The sequence below is a fragment of the Ovis aries genome, chromosome 3 (assembly GCF_016772045.2).
Source record: "Ovis aries strain OAR_USU_Benz2616 breed Rambouillet chromosome 3, ARS-UI_Ramb_v3.0, whole genome shotgun sequence".
In the NCBI taxonomy this organism is placed as follows: domain Eukaryota; kingdom Metazoa; phylum Chordata; class Mammalia; order Artiodactyla; family Bovidae; genus Ovis; species Ovis aries.
The window spans coordinates 141,826,495-141,850,312 of NC_056056.1; the positions used below are offsets into that span (position 1 = coordinate 141,826,495).

The 23,818-nt window shown below is 38.9% G+C and overlaps 1 protein-coding gene across 4 annotated transcripts in view; it reads left to right on the forward strand.

Moving 5' to 3' along the window:
- Positions 1-23,818, forward strand: part of NELL2 (neural EGFL like 2) — a 400,596-nt gene that overhangs the window by 76,045 nt on the left and 300,733 nt on the right. For all 4 annotated transcript variants that reach the window (XM_004006428.5, XM_042246832.1, XM_015094719.4 and 1 more), the window contains 5 exons: positions 18,403-18,576; positions 18,663-18,759; positions 21,636-21,708; positions 21,879-21,961; positions 23,462-23,590. In XM_004006428.5, the coding sequence (XP_004006477.2) occupies positions 18,403-18,576; positions 18,663-18,759; positions 21,636-21,708; positions 21,879-21,961; positions 23,462-23,590 (556 nt within the window). The remainder of the gene's footprint in view (positions 1-18,402; positions 18,577-18,662; positions 18,760-21,635; positions 21,709-21,878; positions 21,962-23,461; positions 23,591-23,818) is intronic.

Here is a 23,818-nt window from a genome sequence, read left to right on the forward strand (position 1 = left end):
TTGACATAGTGTAAAAAAAGTTGTTGTGGTCTGCATGATTGGGAAAACATTTTGTCTTTTCCTTTTTTAAATCGCCTCTTCATAAAAGCTTGGGCTAAAACTTAAAACTAAGATTCCTATCTTTTTGGCCTTCTGAAATAGAACTGAGGCCAGGTTGGATATATTTTCTATAGTTAGGGGGAGTCCAGTACCCATTTCAATTGGGAACACTTAAAGTAATAGGCTCACTGAGAGCAAGATGTCACCTCAGTGGGTGACCCATGAATCCTGTTGCCTTCTTCCTTCTTTATTTATTCCGAACAATAGAGGAGACATGATGACCCATGAAGCATGTCAGAAAACAGATGCTGCAGTGTTGACAGCTTCCTCTCCCATGTGGCTAATTCCTTTCTTTCAAATACAGCCTGCCTAGAACGTCTAGCTGACTTACATGCACCAGTGCGTTTCCTTTATCGTGTGCCCATAGTTTCAGAATGTGTCACATATAAAGCCGCTGGAAATTCCTACATGGGCCAACCTCTGTTGGTCTAAAGAGGTCCTATCGATTTTTTAGAACCTTAGCAAAGCAAAATGTTAACTTAAGAGGAAAATTTGAAATGGGATAAAATACTTCCTGGAATCAAAGGGCATTGAGGGTCTCTGGGAGTCACTTAGTCACTCCGGATGGGTGTATTCCTAAAAGCATCATGAATCATTGTTTTAGGTGAAGGTGAAGATGAAAAGTTACCATCTTGAGAATATAATTTTCATCCAAAAATATTGTTTATTTATACTTTGAGATAGTATGATTGCATGCCCACCTTATTTCACTTGTAAAGCCACTTAAGTATCTGGAAAGTGAAGAGACCATTGCTTTATTCTCTTGATATTATACATGCACAAACACACATAAATCCCAATTCATACAAAACTATAATGATGTTTAATTTATTTACATAAAGGCAATGGCACCCCACTCCAGTACTCCTGCCTGGAAAATCCCATGGACAGAGGAGCCAGGTAGGCTGCAGTCCATGGGGTCGCTGAGGGTCGGACACGACTGAGCGACTTCACTTTCACTTTTCACTTTGATGCATTGGAGAAGGAAATGGCAACCCACTCCAGTGTTCTTGCCAGGAGAATCCCAGGGACGGGGGAGCCTGGTGGGCTGCTATCTATGGGGTCGCGCAGAGTCAGACACGACTGAAGCAACTTAGCAGCAGCAGCAACAACAGGTTAAACTACATTCAGAACAGATGTTTTACTGTGCGATGTTTTGTCATTTTTTCACAAAAAAGCTTAACTTAAGAAATCAAATTGAGAAGTTAAAAAATGATGCATAATGGACTTTTTAAAGTAAAATTAAGTTCACAGTGTCTTATATACTAAAGACTCAAGTAACTGATGATTCCTCAGTGAGTATATTATTCCCTTCCTAACTATGCTCTACTTTTCTAAGTGTATATATTTTTAGACCCTTTCAACTCAAAGTGGATGTTGTGAGAATTTGATTTATAAAATGTAATTTCTATATGTTTTCAACCCTGCTTGACCTAAATCAGATTCCTTATGATTATACAGTGGAAGTAAGAAATAGATTTAACGGACTAAATCTGATAGAATGCCTGATGAACTATGGACAGAGGTTTGTGACAGTGTACAGGATTCAGGGATCAAGACCATCCCCAGGAAATAGAAATGCAAAAAAAAACCAAAATGGCTGTCTGAGGAGGCATACTCCTCAGACAAACAGCTGTGAAAAGAAGAGAAGCCAAAAGCAAAGGAGAAAAGGAAAGATACACCCATCTGAACACAGAGTTCCAAAGGATAGCAAGGAGAGATAAGAAAGCCTTCTTCAGTGATCACTGCAAAGAAATAGAGGAAAACAATAGAATGGGAAAGACTAGTGATCTCAAGAAAATTAGAGATACCAAGGGAAAATTTCATGCAAAGATGGGCTCAATAAAGGATAGAAATGGTACAGATCTAACAGAAGCAGAAGGTATTAAGAAGAGGTGGCAAGAATACACAGAAGAACTGTACAAAAAAGATCTTCATGACCCAGATAATCACCATGGTGTGATCACTCACCGAGAGCCAGACATCCTGGAATGTGAAGTCAAGTGGGCCTTAGGAAGCATCACTATGAACAAAGCTAGTGGAGGTGATGGAATTCCAGTTGAGCTGTTTCAAATCCTAAAAGATGGTGCTGTGAAAGTGCTATACTCAATATGTCAGCAAATTTGGAAAACTCAGCAGTGGCCACAGGACTGGAAAAGGTCCGTTTTTTCCCAATCCCAAAGAAAGGCAATGCCAAAGAATGCTCAAAGTACCGCACAATTGTACTCATCTCACATGCTAGTAAAGTAATGCTCAAAATTCTCCAAGTCAGGCTTCAGCAATACATGAACCATGAACTTCCAGATGTTCAAGCTGGTTTTAGAAAATGCAGAGGAACCAGAGATCAAATTGCCAACATCCGCTGGATTATCAAAAAAGCAAGAGAATTCCAGAAAAACATATATTTCTGCTTTATTGACTATGCCAAAGCCTTTGACTGTGTGGATCACAAGAAACTGTGGAAAATTCTGAGATGGGCATACCAGACCATCTGACCTGCCTCTTGAAAAACCTGTGCAGGTCAAGAAGCAACAGTTAGAACTGGACATGGAACAACAGACTGGTTCCAAATAGGAAAAGGAGTATGTCAAGGCTGTCTATTGTCACCCTGCTTATTTAACTTATATGCAGAGTACATCATGAGAAACGCTGGGCTGGAAGAAGCACAAACTGGAATCAAGATTGCCAGGAGAAATCTCAATAACCTCAGATATGCAGATGACACTACCCTTATGGCAGAAAAGTGAAGAGGAACTAAAAAGCCTCTTGTTGAAAGTGAAAGAGGAGAGTGAAAAAGTTGGCTTCAAACTCAACATTCAGAAAACGAAGATCATGGCATCTGGTCTCATCTACTGCTGCTGCTGCTGCTAAGACACTTCAGTTTTGTCCAACTCTGTGCGACCCCATAGATGGCAGCCCACCAGGCTCCCCCGTCCCTGGGATTCTCCAGGCAAGAACACTGGAGTAGGTTGCCATTTCCTTCTCCAATGCATGAAACCGAAAAGTGAAAGTGAAGTCACTCAGTCATGTCTGACCCTCAGCGACCCCATGGACTGCAGCCTTCCAGGCTCCTCTATCCATGGGGTTTTCCAGGCAAGAGTATTGGAGTAAGGTGCCATTGCGTTCTCCATCTGGTCCCATCACTTCATGGCAAATAGATGGGGAAACAGTGGACACAGCGGCTGACTTAATTTTTCTGGGCTCCAAAATCACAGCAGATGGTGATTGCAGCCATGAAATTGAAAGACCCTTGTTCCATGGAAGAAAAGCTATGATAAACCTAGATGCCTATTAAAAGGCAGAGACATTACTTTGCCAATAAAGATCCATCTAGTCAAAGCTATGGTTTTTTCTGTAGTCATGTATGGATGTGAGAGTTGGACTGTAAAGAAAGCTGAGTCCTGAAGAATTGATGCTTTTGAACTGTGGTGTTGGAGAAGACTCTTGAGAGTCCCTTGGACTGCAAAGAGATCCAACCAGTCCATCCTAAAGATCTGTCCTGGGTGTTCATTGGAAGGACTGATGTTGAAGCTGAAACTCCAATACTTCGGCCACCTGATGGGAAGAGCTGACTCATTCGAAAAGACCCTGATGCTGGGAAAGTTTAAGGGCAGGATGAGAAGGGGATGACAGAGGATGAGATGGTTGGATGGCATCACCGACTCGATGAACATGAGTTTGGGTAAACTCCAATAGTTGGTGACGGACAGGTAGGCTTGCCATGCTGTGATTCATGGGATCGCAAAGAGTCAGACAAGACTGAGCGACTGAACTGAACTGAACCTGACCATTAACACTCATCACAGATGGTTTCTCAGATCTAGGGATAATATACTCCAGTTCCTTTCTACAGAAGTACAATTACGTATACTCAGTAGAAAGTGAAATTCATGTTTTATATAGGTCTTTTAAAATATTTTTTCAATAGCGGATTCATCCTTGAATACAAATGAAGTGATATCTCAATTAATAAATCCCTTGGGACCAAATGTATTTCATTACTTAATGTTAAATACACAAAGCTATTAAATACACACTTGTGTACATGTGCACACACACACACACACACCCCTCCTCAAAGTCTTTCTAAAGAACTACTAGTGGCTTATATTTAAATGACCAAATCTTTAAATTTTCCTGTCCAACATGTTGATCTGAGTTGTAATAAAAGTGTGACCATTTCTGATATTAGAACAATGTTATATATTATAAAGGGATAGAGAGTTGGAAAGGGGCTTCCCTGGTGGCTCAGCAGTAAAGAATCTGCCTGCAATGCTGGAGATGCTGGAGACATGGGTTCTATCCCTGGGTCAGGAAAATCACCTGGAGGAGGGCATGGCAACCCATCCAGTATTCTTGACTGGAGAATCCGCATAGACAGAGAAGCTGGGCTGGCTACGATCTGTAGAGTTGTAAAGAGTCGGACAATGCTGAAGTGACTAAGCAAGCACAAACAGTGAATTGGAAAGGTCTTAGAAAGAAGAAAAGGGTGACCCTTTCTCAATCTACCATACTTCAGTGTAAGCTCTCTTGGAGAGTTAGTAAAGGTTTATACTTCTACCTGGGCTTCCCAGGTGGCACTAGTGGTAAAGAACCCACCTGTCAATGCAGGAGAGACTAGAGATGTAGGGTTCGCTTCCTGGGTTGGGAATATCTGGAGGAGGGCACAGCAACCCTCTCTGGTGTTCTTGCCTGGAGAATATCATGTACTGAGGAGCCTGGTGAGCTACAGTCAATGGGATTGCAAAGAGTTGGACACAACTGAAGCGATTTAGCATGCATGCACATATTTCTAACTTCCTTTCTAATATCATTAACATCTCTATCTTGGAGCAAGGAGTAGAAGCAGAAAAGCTTTGGAGGTGCCATCAGGAGTGGAATGGAATGAATCCAGTCTCCAAACAGATGCCTTGAGTTTTCAGCAAGTGGGGATCTTACTGACATGGCCCATACTCATAGGTCGCAAATATAAGTTGGAAATCACTGAAAAGATCTTTTTCTTGTATCAATGTCTGACTGATGCTCCCTAGTTTTTTAAAAGAACAATTATATTCTTTTAGAATTGCGGTCACCTTTGCTATAATCCACTGAACCTGATATATATATGAGCCTGTTTTTAAATTGGAGAAGCCAACTGTCTGTATGGTTCCATCAGTCCATGTTTCTACTCATGTGCCAACTTTGCACATGTTTTAACTACTGTTTTAACTACTGTTGTTTTATAATAATTTACATATGGTAGTGTAAACCCTCCAGATTTTTTGTATCACTAGATTATATTTGCTAATGTTTGTTTCAGTTCAGTTCAGTCGCTCAGGTTTTTCTGACTCTTTGTGACCCCATGGACTACAGCACGCCAGGCTTCCCTGTCCATCACCAACTCTCAGAGCTTGCTCAAACTCATGTCCATCGAGTTGGTGATGTGATCCAACCATCTCATCCTCTGTTGTCCCCTTCTCTTCTCCTTCAATAATCTTTCCCAGAATCAGGGTCTTTTCTAATGAGTCAGTTCTTTGCATCAGGTGGCCACAATATTGGAGCTCTAGCTTCAGCATGAGTCCTTCCAATTTTCCCTTAGGATTTACTGGTTTGATCTTGCAGTTCAAGGGACTTTCAAGAGTCTTCTCCAACACCCAAAAGCAACAATTAAAAACATCAAGTAAAGTTTGTTTAGGCTTCTTATGTCTATTCTTAGGAAATAAATTGATTTGTAGTTCCCCTTTGTTGTAATGTCTTTGTTAGTTTTTGCCTCCTAAAATGTTCTAGGATGTGTTCCCTTTTTGGTAATCTCTGGAAGAATTTGTGAAAGATTGCCGTTCTTTATCCTTAAAGTATTCAAAATAATTTGGATCTATCCATCTGAGACTGGAGTACTGTTTGTGGGATGATTTTAATTATAATTCTCCTTCTTTTTAGGTTTAGTGTTCATAACCCTAACAAAGGCCAGCATGCCAGCTGCATATTAAATTGTGTTTCCACTCAGGGCATTACTTCAGGAATTCACTTCTTTTGCACTATTACTTGTATCCTCTCTATTGGCTGTTTCCACGAGCATATAAATACACCACAATATTTATAGTCTCTAACAGCAAGCCAAAGCTAGAGCAGCAAGCCAAACCTATTCAGCTACTGCTCCTTTCTTTCGCTTTTGTTTCTCCAATTCTTCCTCCTCTCACTCTTTATTGAGCCCACTCTAATGAGGCTCTGACTTTCTGCTTCACTGAAAATGTACTTGTCAAGGTTCCTACTGATGTCCTTGTTGAAAAATATATTCTTCAATTCTGAGTGCTCATTCTATCGCACTTTGATTATTCTGTCCTTTCAAACTCTTTTCTTGAGCTCCCACTTTTCTGGTTTTACTTCCTGACTCCTTCCTCTTCACATCTCTGACATCTGGATGCAGATTCCTAAGTGAATTAAATGAATTCTCATTATAAGGGCTTTAAATCCCATCTCTGTGTAATAGTGGATTCTTAATTTTCTATTGTCTTGACCTTTGCCCTTGAGCTCCGGACTTGATACTGTGAAAGTGTTGCACTCAATATGCCAGCAAATCTGGAAAACTCAGCAGTGTCCACAGGACTGGAAAAGGTCAGTTTTCATTCCAGTCCCAAAGAAAGGCAATGCCAAAGAATGCTCAAACTACTGCACAATTGCACTCATCTCACATGCTAATAAAGTAATGCTCAAAATTCTCCAAGCCAGGCTTCAGCAATACCTGAACTGTGAACTTCCAGTTGCTCAAGCTCATTTTAGAAAAGGTTGAGGAACCAGAGATCAAATTGCCAACATCCGCTGGATCATCAAAAAAGCAAAAGAGTTCCAGAAAAACATCTATTTCTGCTTTCTTGACTATGCCAAAGCCTTTGACTGTGTGGTTCACAATAAACTGTGGAAAATTCTGAAAGAGATGGGAATACAGACCACCTGACCTGCCTCTTGAGAAACCTATATGCAGGTCAGGAAGCAACACTTAGAACTGGACATGGAACAATAGACTGGTTCCAAATAGGAAAAGGAGTACATCAAGGCTGTCTATTGTCACCCTGCTTATTTAACTTATATGCAGAGTACATCATGAGAAATGCTGGGCTGGAAGAAACACAAGCTGGAATCAAGATTGCCGGGAGAAATATCAATAACCTCAGATATGCAGATGACACCACCCTTATGGCAGAAAAGTGAAGAGGAACTAAAAAGCCTCTTGATGAAAGTGAAAGAGGAGAGCAAAAAAGTTGGCTTAAAGCTCAACATTCAGAAAACGAAGATCATGGCATCTGGTCCCATCACTTCATGGGAAATAAATGGAAAACAGGGGAAACAGTGTCAGACTTTTTTGGGGGGGGGGCTCCAAAATCACTGCAGATGGTGACTGCAGCCATGAAATTGAAAGACGCTTACTCCTTGGAAGAAAAGTTATGACCAACCTAGATAGTATATTCAAAAGCAGAGACATTACTTTGCCGACTAAGGTCCATCTAGTCAAGGCTATGGTTTTTCCTGTGGTCATGTATGGATGTGAGAGTTGGACTGTGAAGAAGGCTGAGCGCCAAAGAATTGGTGCTTTTGAACTGTGGTATTGGAGAAGACTCTTGACAGTCCCTTGGACTGCAAGGAGATCCAACTAGTCCATTCTGAAGGAGATCAACCTTGGGATTTCTTTGGAAGGAATGATGCTAAAGCTGAAACTCCAGTACTTTGGCCACCTCATGCGAAGAGTTGACTCATTGGAAAATACTTTGATGCTGGGAGGGATTGGGGGCAGGAGGAGAAGGGGACAACAGAGGATGAGATGGCTGGATAGCATCACTGACTTGATGGACATGAGTCTGAGTGAACTCCGGGAGATGGTGATGGACAGAGAGGCCTGGTGTGCTGTGATTCATGGGGTCGCAAAGAGTCGGACACGACTGAGCGACTGAACTTAACTGACCTGCATCTTCACTTGGATAAGTTGGAGTATCAAGCTGTGCCATGTCAGAAGTCAAACTTGTTATCTTCTTGCTTAATCTTACTCTTCATTCAGTGTTCTCCATCCCAGTAAATGTAGCTTCTTTCTTCTAGTAGTTCAGGCTACAAACTTGGAGGTGTTTCTTGATTTCTCTCATACTGCACATTTAATCCTAAGAAAATCTTTTCATCATTTTCACCACCTTCCCTGGGCCAAGGGACCCTTGACTTAACCCTTGTGGCCTCCCACCATCCACATAGTTTATTCTAGACACTGCAGCCAAACTGATTATATTAAAATCAATTAAAAAAAAAAACCTCTCCAGAAATCAAACTAATATTGTAAAGCAATCATCAATCAATTAAAAATAAATATATTAAAAAAAACTCTCTTAAAAAAATAAAAAAACCTCTTATGGTTTTCTCTCTATGCTAGGTAAACTTATTTATTAGACTCTAAGGCCCTAAATGGTCTGCCTCTCTGAGATCTATGCCTTTTTGATCTAATTTTGTATTACTTTGACTCTGCCTCTTTCCCCTCTAGCCACACAGGCGTCAGTGACATTCCTTGAATTTGCCAGGCAGGCTCCTGCCTCAGGTCACCATTCTTCTTCAGGGTTTCACTAGATGTCACTTTTTCAATGAGGCTTTGCTTGAACATCCTATTTAAAATATCATCTTACCATACTCCTTATCCTCTTCTACTTTAATTTTCTTCATAGATTTTATCACCATGCAGCCTACTTATTTGGTATATTCTGTTAATTTAATTTGTTTTAATATAAATGTAATGAGGACTAGTATTTTTTTTTTTCTTGGTAACTTTCCCTTTATTTCTTTTTTTTTTTTCACTTGATTGTTTTAATTGAAAGATATTAGCTTTACAGAATTTTGTGGTTTTCTGTCATACATCAAGAAGAATCAGCCATAGGTATACCTATGCCCATCCCTCCCGAATCTCCCTTCCATCTCCCTCCCCATCTCAACCTTCTAGATTGTCACAGAGCCCCTGTTTGAGTTCCTGGAGTCATACAGCAAATTCCCATTGTCTATCTATTTACATATGGTATTGTAAATTTTCATGTTACTTTCTCCATACATCGCATCCTTTATCTCTTTGGTTCACTTGTGTTTCCCCAGGGCCTAGAACAGAGCCTAGGACAAACAGGCATTCAGAAAATATTTGTTGGATGAATAAATGAATAAGTGGTGAATGAATATAATAAATCCTTTTTAAATGTGTATGCCATTTGAATCAGCAATTTCATCTGTAATAACTGTGCAGGTTTACAAAGAAACATGTACTGAAATATTTTTAAGGGTGAAAAGCTGGAAACTGTAATTGGAAACTGGATATTAAATAGGTCATGGCACAGCTATACTATGAAATACCATGGTTTTATTAAAGAGGATGTGACTTTATTGACTTGGAAAGATGTTCACAGTGTGGTTATGACAGAAAGATTACAAAAGATACACACAAAAATATTAATATTGGTCATCTCTTGCCAGCAAGGCCATTAGAGATCTTAATTTTCTTTGCGTTTTGTGTGTTTTCTGAATTTTTGTATAATTATAAATAATTATTTTATATAATAAAAGTTGTATACATATATAGAATCAGGTTTTCAAGTCTTTCACAAGTAACCATATTCTCAGCTTGGAGTCCATGAATGGACCTCGCGGGATTGTGAACCCTTTTTAAAATGTGTAAGCCAAATTTTTCACACATTTGCACATGTGCATTTTCAGATCATCAAAGGAGTCCATGTTTCCCAGTTGATCTTCCTCAACCTTGCAACAGTGTGTTCCTGAGTTCATTCTCGATAAAGTGGGGAAGACTCATCTTTTTTGAGTTTGCCCCTTCTTTGAACCCTTTCTCTTCAGGATTTCACTAATTTCCACTGGCTTGGTCTCACTCACAACTAAGTGAATGGAGGTTTTGAGAGGGCCTAGCATTCAGTCATTACCCTTGATCCAGCAACTGTTCGACTCTGTGATTTTTGTAGACACCTGTGCTCTGAACTGAGTACCCACTTATTATCAGTGCTTTATCATATCTATTCTTTCTCTATCCTTGTATAAGACCTTTCTCAAAGTGATTCTTACAAAATACATATGATGCCACAAAATTCTCCTCCCCTCCAGAATTTTAGCTCAAAGTGTTGTTCCCTAGCATTTTTTTGTGTCATGCTCCTCTCATCATTAGTAGTAACAAATTACCCCCATTTCATGCGGGGCCATTTTCTCTTTTATTTTATTGTAAACTCAGTTCTGTGGGGGTACTAATATGGAGAGGTTTTTATTCAAGCCATCATATTTGATGCCAGGGCTTCAATCATGAATCAATTCCATTTGCTACTGCACTTTCCCCGGTGGCATAATTTTGGCTTCTAGCTATATTATTCATAAGGTAGCTTTGTTACCCTCCTGGATCTAGCTACATCACTCTTCTTGCAGCAGGACTTTTATAGTAGTATTATTTTTAGTTTTGAAATAGCTAAACTTAATTTTAAGCTAATACTGTGTTTATTATTGAGAATCTTCAAGCCTCAGTGTTATTTGGCCTTATTCATTGCCATATTCTCAGTGTCCATAGTAAATATTTGCTGAAATAAATGAATGAATAAATCTTAGTTTAAAAACTATCTTCCCTTTGTGTTTCAATATAAGGAAGGTCTTTATTTTATAAAAATGACATGATTGGCCTTAAGAAGTGATGAATTATTGATAACCGGGTGAATTCAAAAAAATTGGTGACTCAAATGGGAATATTATAGATGAAATTCAGATACCATTATTTGGCTAGAATTCTCATCAAGTTTTTCTGTCTGATATTCATATTTAAGTTAAATTTAGCCCTGAAAATTTGCTGATGTTTAGATAACATGCCTAAATATGTCATCAGTTCGGTTCAGTTCAGTCGCTCAGTCGTGTCTGACTCTTTGTGACCCCATGAATCGCAGCACGCCAGGCCTCCCTGTCCATCACCAACTCCCGGAGTTCACTCAGACTCACGTCTGTCGAGTCAGTGATGCCACCCAGCCATCTCATCCTCTGTCGTCCTCTTCTCCTCCTGCCCCCAATCCCTCCCAGCATCAGAGTCTTTTCCAATGAGTCAGCTCTTCACATGAGGTGGCCAAAGTACTGGAGTTTCAGCGTTAGCATCATTCCCTCCAAAGAAATCCCAAGGCTGATCTTCAGAATGGACTGGTTGGATCTCCTTGCAGTCCAAGGGACTCTCAAGAGCCTTCTCCAACACCACAGTTCAAAAGCATCCATTCTTCGGCGCTCAGCCTTCTTCACAGTCCAACTCTCACATCCATACATGACCACAGGAAAAACCATAGCCTTGACTAGACGGACCTTAGTCAGCAAAGTAATGTCTCTGCTTTTGAATATACTATCTAGGTTGGTCATAACTTTTCTTCCAAGGAGTAAGCGTCTTTTAATTTCATGGCTGCAGTCACCATCTGCAGTGATTTTGGAGCCAAAAAAAATAAAGTCTGACACTGTTTCCACTGTTTCCCCATCTATTTGCCATGAAGTGATGGGACCGGATGCCATGATCTTCGTTTTCTGAATGTTGAGCTTTAAGCCAACTTTTTGACTCTCCTCTTTCACTTTCAACAAGAGGCTTTTTAGTTCCTCTTCACTTTTCTGCCATAAGGGTGGTGTCATCTGCATATCTGAGGTTATTGATATTTCTCTCGGCAATCTTGATTCCAGCTTGTGTTTCTTCCAGCCCAGCATTTCTCATGATGTACTCTGCATATAAGTTAAATAAGCAGGATGACAATATACAGCCTTGAAATATTCCTTTTCCTATTTGGAACCAGTCTGTTATTCCATGCCCAGTTCTAACTGTTGCTCCCTGACCTGCATACAGATTTCTCAAGAGGCAGGTCAGGTGGTCTGTATTCCCATCTTTTTCAGAATTTTCCACAGTTTCTTGTGATCCACACAGTCAAAGGCTTTGGCATAGTCAATAAATAGATGTCTAGAAATAGATGTTTTTAGTCAGAAATAGATGTTTTTCTGGAACTCTCTTGCTTTTTCGATGATCCAGCGGACGTTGGCAGTTTGATCTCTGGTTCCTCACCCTTTTCTAAACGAGCTTGAGCATCTGGAAGTTCACAGTTCACGTATTGCTGAAGCCTGGCTTGGAGAATTTTGAGCATTACTTTACTAGCATGTGAGATGAGTGCAATTGTGTGGTAGTTTGAGCAAATATAAGTCATAATCATGACATATATGGAGTGCTTTTTCAGGATCTGTGTAAATGAAATGCTTATACCTTATTTCATTTTCAAAATGACCATATAAAACCACAACTCTTATGACCCCTTACTGATAGGGAAGGAAACTGAGGGTTGGAGATTTTTTACTTGTCTAGCATGAGCTATGGAGACAAGATTTAGACTCTGAAGTCTTTGCTGGATTATACTGCCTTGCGGATGACCAAATACCATTAAAAACTAACAAAAATAGCACCAACATGATTCTAATGAAGGATGTCAAAAGGTACACATTTTACTCCCAACTCTTCCATTTCACTCACTATGATTGAGGGAATCATTGGGAGAGGTGAGGTGAAATCGCCTTTTTCGTTCTGATAAATGAACACAGCTGCCTAATTTAAAACAATTTTGGCTCTACCACTAGACTTCATGTATCATTTTTACTGATTGTACTACTTAAGTTGGAGAAGGCAATGGCACCCCATTCCAGTACTCTTGCCTGGAAAATCCCATGGACGGACTATTCGAGTTAAATTTAGACGTTGTTGTTGGTTGATCTCTAAGTTTTATCCAACTCTTTTGCAACCCAATTGACTGTAGCCCACTGGCCTTCTCTCTCCATGGGATTTTCCAGGCAAGAATACTGGAATGGGTTGCCATTTCCTACTCCAAGGGATCTCCCTGATGCAGGGATCGAACCCGCATCTCCTGCTTTGCAGGCAGATTCTTTACCACTGAGCCACTAGGGAAGTCCTTAGAGGCCCCCATAATACCAGTACTGTCAACTCAGTTTCTATGAAAGTGGAAACTGTTTTTTATCTGATTTCTGCATTTTTTCAATTAAAAATTGTATGCTTTCAAGCTGAATTTTATGTTAGAGAATTTTGTCTCAATAAAATATTAAAAAATTATTCAAATTGCTTGTTATTTACAGAATTCATTATAAAAGGCTAGACTTTATAAATGATGCCTAATTGGGACTATTGAGAGATAATAAAAATAGTTATCATTTGTTGATTTCTTTGTTTTTGATGCCACACTTTATATGGATTATGCCACTGAATCTTTATTGTACAGATGAGGGAAGTGAGGTGGTGAGTGGTCGGGTCATGGGTAGTCGTGAGAGGTGGAGCTGGGTTTTCAGTTCCAAATCCTGTGCACATCAGTCGTTTGCAATTGTACCATTCATGAACCACACTAATAATATAGTTGACACTAGAAGTGCTTGTGGCTTTTCTTCAGGTAACTAATTTACAACTGAGTTGTAGCTTAATGTATTGAGATGACCTGATCATTTTTCTATTTAGGTTTTAATTTAAGGCGGCAAAAGAATTCTCATTTCATGTTGTGTGTAACCTCTTTATCAGTTGAGACATGACCTTATTTTTATCCTTTGATCTGGACTTATAAAGGAGATTCATAAAATGAATGATGTCCTGCCTCTGTTGCCTATTTCTCCATAGTCTAATCTTAGTTTATATTTCTGCCATTGCAAAGGATATTTGATTAACAAGGGCATAAATTATTATAAAGGGTGAACTTTATTTCTGATTTTAGTTACCTCTCCAAATTATGAATGACAAATCAGGGAGACATGGTATGTTGCAATTTGACAAATTATCTTCTTAGAATTTAAAATGTGATTTTAATGTAAGGCAGTAAATGCTCATTAAATGTAAGAGGGAAAATAAAACATAATACAAAGAAAGTTAAAAATCATACATAATTCTAGCACTCAGTTGCTATTAAAAATGTTAATACATTTTATTCCAATTATGTATTTTCCCCATGACACAGTTATAATACACTAGTAGAAGTTCTTGCTTGTAAGGTGACTTTGGAGGTTGTGGGTAGGGAGGGCAGTTTATAGAACTGAGGGGAAGCTGAGGTGCCAGAATTTGGAGCAGGCAATAAGCAAAGGTACCCTGGCAGGCCAGCAAACAGGAAGCAAGGTGCAGTGACCTTAATGTAGCAATTGGGATGCTGTGTCCTACGCAATGCAGGAGTCTCTCCTCCCTCTCTTCCTCGCTGTGTTTCATCCAGAATCCCAGTCCCAAGGAAGAGTGTCAGATTGCTAGGATGTGTCATAGGACTGTCCCTGGCTGTACCACAGGGAGGAAGAGGGAGGATTTGACCTTTACTTTTTTTTAAATTGATTTAATTGGAGGCTAATTACTTTTTGAAATGAAAAACATAACCAATGTGTTTTGTGTGTGCTGAGTAGTGTTCTGAATGATTTCTTAAATTGACTCATCACAGTCCTCATGGAAGTCCTTTGAGACAAGTGCAGTCAGTATCCTTATTTTCTAGCTGAGTAACTAGATGAGGCACAGAGAGATGGAATAGCTTACTGTTGCCAGGAGGGCTGCTGCTGCTACTGCTAAGTCACTTCAGTCATGTCTGACTCGGTGCGACCCCATAGACGGCAGCCCACCAGGCTCCCCCGTCCCTGGGATTCTCCAAGCAAGAACTCTGAAGTGGGTTTCCATTGCCTTCTCCAATGCATGAAAGTAAAAAGTGAAAAGTGAAATCTCTCAGTCATGTCAGACCCTCAGCGATCCCATGGACTGCAGCCTTCCAGGCTCCTCCATCCATGGGATTTTCCAGGCAAGAATACTGGAGTGGGGTGCCATTGCCTTCTCCAACCAGGAGGTGAGCTGGAGGTCAGGCTTTAGAATTTGCATGTTTAACCACACTTATCTGCTGAGGTGGTGGGAGTGGGGAGTAGGACTTCCCACTTAGATGCTACCGAATGGAGGACAGGTGCAGTTTTGAAAATTAATAACATTTATTAAATACTCACCACATGCCAGACACACTTACGTTTAATATCATTATTTATTTTTATCTTCACTATGCTTTTTGTGTGTATTGTATATCTATTTCATTAAAAAACTTGAGTGTGTGATGCAGATAAAAATGTATGTTTTGGTAAAATATTTAATTTCTTAAGGGTTGTTCTTGTTTGTGGAGCACAGTGTCAGCCTCTGCCATTAAGGATAATTTTACTGTCTGAAGTTTAGGAATTCAGTACAGGTGCAAGTAGTTTCTAGAGGAGGAGACCAGACTAACAGCAGTGGTAGAGTTCTTGCCTCTATGTGGTAAAACAGAAGGTATATAACAATAGGACCATGTGTTTGCTGATGTTATTTTCTTTTAAAATGCAAACACCTACCTATCATTATATAATTCGCTAGTTGAGTTGATTAAATAATGAATACTTGTTTCCAAATAACAACATAGAAAGGACTCTCTGGTTTCTTCTGTATCAAAAACCAAACAAGTTGGCGTTTTATTTATCCTTAATAATTTCTACACATATTTTATATACTTGAATACTTAATTTTTTATCTTAACATAGAATTTTACTATATATGTGTGTAAGTAAGTATTACATTATAGAAGAAGGAGAAACTTCAGGGTTATAAAAATATTTGAGAGATTCTTCACATCCTTTCCCCCAAATTGTACTCCCCTGAGGTAACTACTGTTAACATTTTGGCATATATCTTTCTGGATTTTGTTTTTCTCCATATACACACAGTTTTATTAAACTAAATGAGATCCTATAGAGCTTTTATTAATATGATTCATAATTAACTATGGCCTTGTTCATGTCAGAATTCCATTCTTGCAGAGGGTGGTATAATGTTCCAGAATATGGATGGAGTCCCCTACTAGTGTGTGTTGTGGTTGTTCAGTCATCCAGTCATGTCCGACTCTTTGCAACCGATGGGTAGTTGGTATTTTATTGGATTTTTAGTGACAGTGACAGGACTCTAACTTTTTTTCTTCTGTACTCGCACCAGCCTTTGGTTTCCTTTGCTAGTTCTTCCTCAAAATGTTAATGTGTCATTCAGTTCAGTTCGGTTCAGTCGCTCAGTCGTGTCCAACTCTTTGCGACCCCATGAATCGCAGCACACCAGGCCTCCCTGTCCATCACCAACTGCCGGAGTTCACTCAGACTCACGTCCATCAAGTCAGTGATGCTGTCCAGCCATCTCATCCTCTGTCATCCCCTTCTCCTCATTAACCTATTATAATTCCCTAGGTAACCCCAGTGCTTTCGTGGCTTTAATATAGTTTATATGTCTATGACTCCCACTTCCTGTCTCCATATGAACCTGTCTTCATCTCAGACTTGTGGATCTAGCTGTCCTCCCTGCATGTCCTCTTGGATGCACATTAGGCACTTTAAACATGACATGCATATGTCATGCATATGCATGCAAGGTTGATTCAGTTATCCTATTCTTTCTTAATTTGAGAATGCCTTGATTTCTTCTTCATTTCTGGAAGATAATTTTGTTGGGTATCTGATTCCAGGCTAATAGTTTTTTCTTTCTTCACATGAATAAATTTTGCCGCTTCCTTCTGGCTTTCATTGTTTATTTTAGGGGATTCATGACCATTCTTTTTTTTTTTTTTTTTCTATACATAATTGTCAAATTTTTTTTTTCTCACTAATTTCAGTGTTTTTTTCTTTATGATTAGTTTTCAGAAGTTTAGTTATGATCAGTATTTCTTTGAGTTTATCTTGTTTGGGTTTTGCACAGGTTCTTGAATCTGTGAGTTTATATCTGTTACCAAATGTGGAGAGTTTTCAGCCATAATTTCTTCAAGTACTTTTCAATTTCACCTTCTTTCTCCTCTTTTATGGACTCTGATTATAAAAATGTTAGAGCTTTTGTTTTAGTCTCCCAGGTCTCTGAGACTGTTCCTTTTTTTTCAGTCTATTTTCTCTCTACTGTTCAGATTGGATAATTTTTGTTCTATCTTCTAGTTACCTGATTCTTTTTTGATCCCCTCCATTTTTGCTGTTTAGCCCATCTTTTGAGCTTTTTATTTCAGTTATTGTATTTTTTCAGTTTAAAAATGCTCTTTGGTTCTTCTTTATTTGGTCCTTCTATTTCTTTGCTGAGGCTTCTTCATCTTTTGTCATTTGTTTCAAGTGTATTGAAATGTTTGTAGTTGCTCTTTTTTTATCAATGCTTATTTAAAACCTTTGCCAATTATTTTAACATCTCTATCATCTTGTGGTGTTGATGTCTATTGATTGTCTTTTTTCATTATATTTGAGATCTTTCTGAATCTAGGTATGACATTGATTTTGATTGAAGCCTGGATATTTCTATATCATATTTCCAAAGTTGGATTGAAACCTGGTTATTTTTGTATAATGTTCTGAGACTTGGATCTCATTTAAGCTCCATGTTTTATCAGGTTTTCTCTGACAGTGCTCTGGCAGAGGCTGAGTGGGTGTCATCTTGTTACTTCCAGGTGGAATTAGAAATCCAGGTTCCCTACTTGCCTTTGGTTGACAGTTGAGGCAGTACTTTTATGATTTCTGGATGGGGGGGTGGAATCTCCACCTCTCCCCATGGTCTCCACCAGATACTGTGGTAAGGATGCTGCATTACTGCTGGGTGATGGTGAAAGTTCAGACTCCCACTAGGCCTCCTCTGAGAGGGCAGTATGCTTTGTTACTAGGGCTGGAACATGGTCTCCACTGATGCCATGGTTCATCTCGTTAACCTTGGCTGATAGGGTTTAACTTCTTGGCTCTCTCTCCTTGGCTTTTGCTGACACCACTCTGGCAGAGGTGTTGCTCACATGATTCCTACCTCAAAAGACTAGAAATCTAGCACTTAGCCTTTGCTGACATGTTTGGGGATAGAGTCACAGCTTTTCCTGTGATGCTTGGCTGGAATAGAGTGGTTGTTCTCTTAAAATGTTTCTCTTTACGGGCTTCTCCTTTTTTGGTATTTTAGCTAACACAAGTAGGCTTTTGGGAGGAATTGTTTTGTCCACATCCATTGTTATTTTCAAGTTACTGATTTCTTCAGTTCCAAGACTGAGAGGCAAAAAGAATACCCAGTACACTGACCACTCTCTTGTTACTTGGGCCCTGAGTTCCCTAGTGTGTGTGTGGTTTTTTTTTTTCCCATCTCTCAGATTCTTCTTATTGTGTGTTTTGTGATATACTGTTTAGTTGTACTTACTGGGAGGAATAGGAAAAGTTTGTCTATCTCATCTTTCTGGAGACAGAAGTCATGTCCATCTTTTTTGAACTTTGTTTTCAATGGGCCTCATATAATTCTTCTCTGTGCAGGTACCTGGAACTGGAAAGCAGTGGCCATCGGAATGAAGTCAGACTTCACTACCGCTCCGGCAGCCACCACCCTCACACAGAAGTGTTTCCTTACATTTTGGCTGATGATAAGTGGCACAAGCTCTCCTTAGCCATCAGTGCCTCCCACTTGATTTTACATGTCGACTGTAATAAGTAAGTGAAGTGTTCTCAGTTCAGGAAACGGAAGAGTCTAAGAAGTGACGGTTAATACATATTACTTATCTGATGTTTTTTTGTAGAATATATGAAAGAGTTGTGGAAAAGCCTTCCACGGACTTGCCCCTGGGCACTTCATTTTGGCTGGGACAGAGAAATAATGCACATGGATATTTTAAGGTATATTTTGATGAATATAAAATGTAAATACAAATGCTTTCTAATGAGCTTCTAATGAGTTTTGCTTTTTATGGTGTAGGCAAAATAAATAGATTTGTATAGTGTTTTTCCTACTGGTGTCTATTTCTGTTTTATTTTTTTAACACTGATGTTTTATTTAGCTGGTCAACTCTATTCTATTTTTTTTCTTAATGAATTTGAGCTTTAGATATGACAGAGATGATTAGTCTCTCAAGGCTCAATCAGGGCAGTTAATGTATTCTTGAAATTAGGCATTCAAAGTAATAAAAATCTAAAATGTTAATATACAAATAAACTCTCCACTTTTGAAATATAACCTTTGATGATACTTTCATAAGGATGTTAATAACAGAGGGTTAAAACTTTTCAATATTCATTATTCATAATCTCCTTGTACTTCTAAAAATGAGAAAGGAATACATATAATAATATATGCACAAATCTGTTAAAGCTAGAAAGCAGTTATAATTGATATCTTTTTCTTGTTGCTTATTTAGAGATATACTCCATAGAATTGCATCATAGGATCTAATGGACATCACATAACTCTGTATTTTAAGGATGAGAAAATAAGGTCCAGAAATTGCTTGACTACTAGCTCATAGCTCATTTTCCTCCAGTGATTCTGACACTACCTATCACACAAAAGTTATTTATTAGAAGATGATAAGTGATGTGTCTAACTTACGGATTTCTAGTTAGAGAAGGTACAAGTAGCTTGAAAATTGAGTTCTAAGAAAGATTTGTAAACCTCGAAAGGTGTTTTTATTTACTTTATTAAAGAATATATTTTTTTTTTTGCTGACAACACAGGAGACTTTACTGAGAAGAGGTGCCCTGGCAGAGAGCATGAGCATAAGGGAATCTGCCACATGGCTCACAGTTTTGGGTTTTATGGTGAAGGGTTGTATCTGGCCAATCATTCTGACTCAGGGTCTTTCCTGGTGGCACATGTGTTACTCAACCAAGATGCATTCCAGTGAGGAAGTGGGACATGTGGTGTATCCTTTTGACCTTTCCTGACTTCTATGGTAGCCCAGGGTTAAGAACCTGTCTTCCAGTGCAGGGGACACAGGGGTCCATCCCTGGTCATGGAACTGAGATCCCATGCGCTGTAGGGCAACTAAGCCCGAGCGCCACAACTAGAGAGAAGCCCATATGCAGCAACCAACACCCGAAGCAGTGAAATAAATAAATAATTTTTTCTTTTTTAATGTGTTTTTCAAACTTACTTAAACTGTTATCTGGAAACCAGGTGCTTTGAATATGTTATTTCATTGAATCTTAGTCTTGTTGCAGCGCCTTTTAAAAAAATCTCTTTTACACATGCATAAACCTGTTCAGAGAGGTTAAGTAACTTGTCCAGACGCAGTCAGGGGATTTGATCCCGTGTTTGCAAATCTTGAAAAATCAATGCTCTTTTCCCACATGGTGTGCTAAGTCACTCAGTCATTTGCAACCGACTCTTTGCAACCCTCTGGACTGTGTGTGGCCCACCAGCCTCCTCTGTCCAAGGGATTCTCCAGGCAAGAATACTGGAGTCGGTTGCCATTTCCTTCTCCACTTTTTCCACATAGAATGGATAGCAAATTTGTGCTCCAGGTATCAAGTTTCTCTTCTGTTTAATCATGGCAGTCTTTCCCCTGGAGCCCGTTGTGGCCTCAGAAACCTTCTCACACATCAGTTATGTGTACTTCTTTAGAGCTGGGCATTGCACCAACCATAGAACTGTACATGGAAGCCTTGCTTTCATTTTGATGCTTTCAGATGACAGGAGATTGTTATATACAGGTTGCTTCCCTAATCCAAACCCCAAACAAACAACAGATACAGCAATTGCCATGCAGTATACTTAAATATTTATAATTTAAACTGACATTCTTTTTGTACCATGCTATTAATATGATTAAATATGTAGAAGATATATAGGCCAGGATTTGACTGGTAAATCTTTGTAAGGTACATCAAAATTGTCTTAATAATATATTGGTACTCTGGTCTTGGTCACCTCTGTCATTAAACATTCTGTTTGCATTTTTCAAAGGGAGAAAGTGAAATATTAATTAAAATAAATAAAGATGATGAAGGAAGAAAATGGAGTGATGAATGAAAGGGACGTCTAGAGTATCTGATGAGGTTGCTACCCTTTGGCTGTTGCTTTGAGAGTCTTGTGAACTGGAAGCTAATTATATCTTAATGAGGAAGGATGAATGTAAATTTCACGTATAAACATGTGATGTGAACTTCTGTGTAAAATATGTCATTTCAAGTTGGCGTTTAAAAAAATTTCATGCTAAACTTTCTGTATTCCCAAGGACTCATTACTCAGTCTTGCTGTAGCTGTTTAATAAACGTCTTGTCCTTTTTAAATTGAAGAATTCACTTTAAAAGATCCAGCCGAGAAATGAGAAATACTCACATAAGCATTGTTCTTATGACTTAGTTTTTCTCTTCTCTTCTTGATGATTATAGTTAATTTAAAATTGGTATCAGTTTTACTGTTGCTGAAACCTGAACTGATTTTCAGGTTGATTTTTAAAGGTCATTTTCAAGCATTTCTTCAAGCTAACTAAAAATAGCTTCCCCAAACATATGACTATTGCCTCTTAATTATATCTTGACATTTAATTTTAAGGGTTTAAAAATATTATCAATAAGAAAGTACATGGCAATCATCTATTTTGCCGGATGTTTTTCTTTCCCTTTGGTTTGAAGTCGAAGCCATGCATTCAAAATATTTTTTTCAGGGACTTGGGTGAGTCTATCCTATAATGTTTCCCTTCATGAACTTGACTATTGAACATAATTTGGGTAGATGAAAGTAATACGTCTTTTAAAAATTTTTTCATACACAGGGTATAATGCAAGATGTGCAATTACTTGTCATGCCCCAAGGATTTATTGCTCAGTGCCCAGATCTTAATCGCAGTAAGTCCATTAGTTCTCTCACTATGTAATGAAAAGTGTGCTTCTTGCTTAATTTTGTCCAGAATGTCAGTTTGCAGTTGGAGTTCTCATGTATTAGTTGTCAGCATAGACTTAACCAGATTGAACTCCTTATAAATACAACTTGACTGATGCGGTGTTTGTGATTCTAGCCTGTCCAACGTGCAATGACTTTCACGGACTTGTGCAGAAAATCATGGAACTGCAGGACATTTTAGCCAAAACATCAGCCAAGGTAAAAGCTCCTTAGAAATAGAGTGTGGGGGAGTGTAGCTTAGAAATCCTTGAGGTTTATAACCACAGTTGTTCACCTTTGAGATTTTTCTGATCCCCTACTGTGTACTCGAACTGAATCAAAATCCCTGCTCAAGGAAGGGGCTTATAAATATTCAAACGCAAGCCATCTGTGTAACAAATGACTCAGTAAATCAAGAATGAGGCAGATTACTTGGTTTTTACACTGCTTACTACAATAGGATTTATTGTTTAATTTAGTTGTTTAATTTAGTTTTTATTATTATTTAGGTGTGTTTTTTTTTTGTTTGTTTGTTTTTTTGCAAGGAAGGAGGCAAGGGGACATTGTAAAGAATATGGACCCTAGAATTATGTCAGGGAAATGGTCCCACGAAAGCTTTCTACCATTGTGTTACCATCGTAGGGTCATTGGCTGTCTTAACCATGTGTCAAATTTACCTGGTTTCACCAGGCTGTTGTCATGTTGCATAGCAGATACCGATGACCTAAAAGTTATGTTGTATATGGATAATTTGTTTCTGACAAATGTAAAGTCTAAAATTTACGTTTGCACTTGAGTAAACATAGCCATGAAAGTAAACATTTTTAAAAATGGAAAATGCTTCTCTGTATTGTGTATGATGCGATTTTGACTTAGACTTTTTTCTGTTTTATCATAAATCATACAGCATATTTTCTCCGCTCCCTCAACACACAAAGTGAAGTGAAAGTCACTCAGCTGTATCCAACTCTTTGCGACCCCATGGACTATACAGTCCATGGAATTCTCCAGGCCAGAATACTGCAGTTGCTCCTTTCCCTTCTCCAGGGAATCGTCCCTACCCAGAGATCGAACCCAGGTCTCCTGCGTTGCAGGAGGATTCTTTACCAGCTGAGCCACAAGGGAACCCTCACCCTCAGCCCCCTGCCACACTCACAAAGGCAGGAGGCAAATTTACTACAAGAAGAGGAGAAAAATCCTTTCTTTTAAATTAAAGGCTTAAGTCATTTGCAACAACATGGGTGAACCTAGAGATGATCATACTAAACAAAGTAAATCAGAAAGAGAAAGACAAATACCATGTGATTTCACTTATATGTGGAACCTAAAATATGACAGAAATGAACTTATCTATGAAACAGAAAAAGACTCACAGAAATTGAGAACAGACTTGTGGTTGCCAAGACAGAGGTGGGTGAGGGCGGCATGGATTGGGAGTTTGGGATTAGCAGATGCAAACTATTATATAATATACAGAATGGATAAGCAATAAGGTCCTACTATATGGCGCAGGGAACTATATTCAATATCCTGTCATAAACCATAATGGAAACAAATATGAAAAAATAAATTAAAGTCTTAAGTATATTTATAATAGATGATGAGCATAGCCATCATTAGTGCTATACACCTAAAAAGCAGTCAGATGCCTGTTGGAGTGTTTTGCCTTTCTGCGTTGCTGGAATGCTGAGCATACAAACCTCTTCCTTTGTACTGCAGCTGTCTCGAGCGGAGCAGCGAATGAATAGATTGGACCAGTGCTACTGTGAAAGAACTTGCACCATGAAGGGAACCACCTACCGAGAATTCGAGTCGTGGACAGACGGCTGTAAGAACTGCACATGCCTGGTATGGCTTCTGCTGGAGTTCAGACTAAAAGAACTCAGACGCCCCTACTCTTTAAAAATGTATTTAACCAATGTCATCATGAAAATTTCAAGACCCATTTCCTCAAAACACAACACTAAAGTGCCAGCAAACCCAGTCAAATCTAAAGAACCATGTATTGCATTATTAAAGACACTTTCTAGCTTATAAAGATTATTGTGTTTTAAGAATGCTATAAAGTTTTAAGTT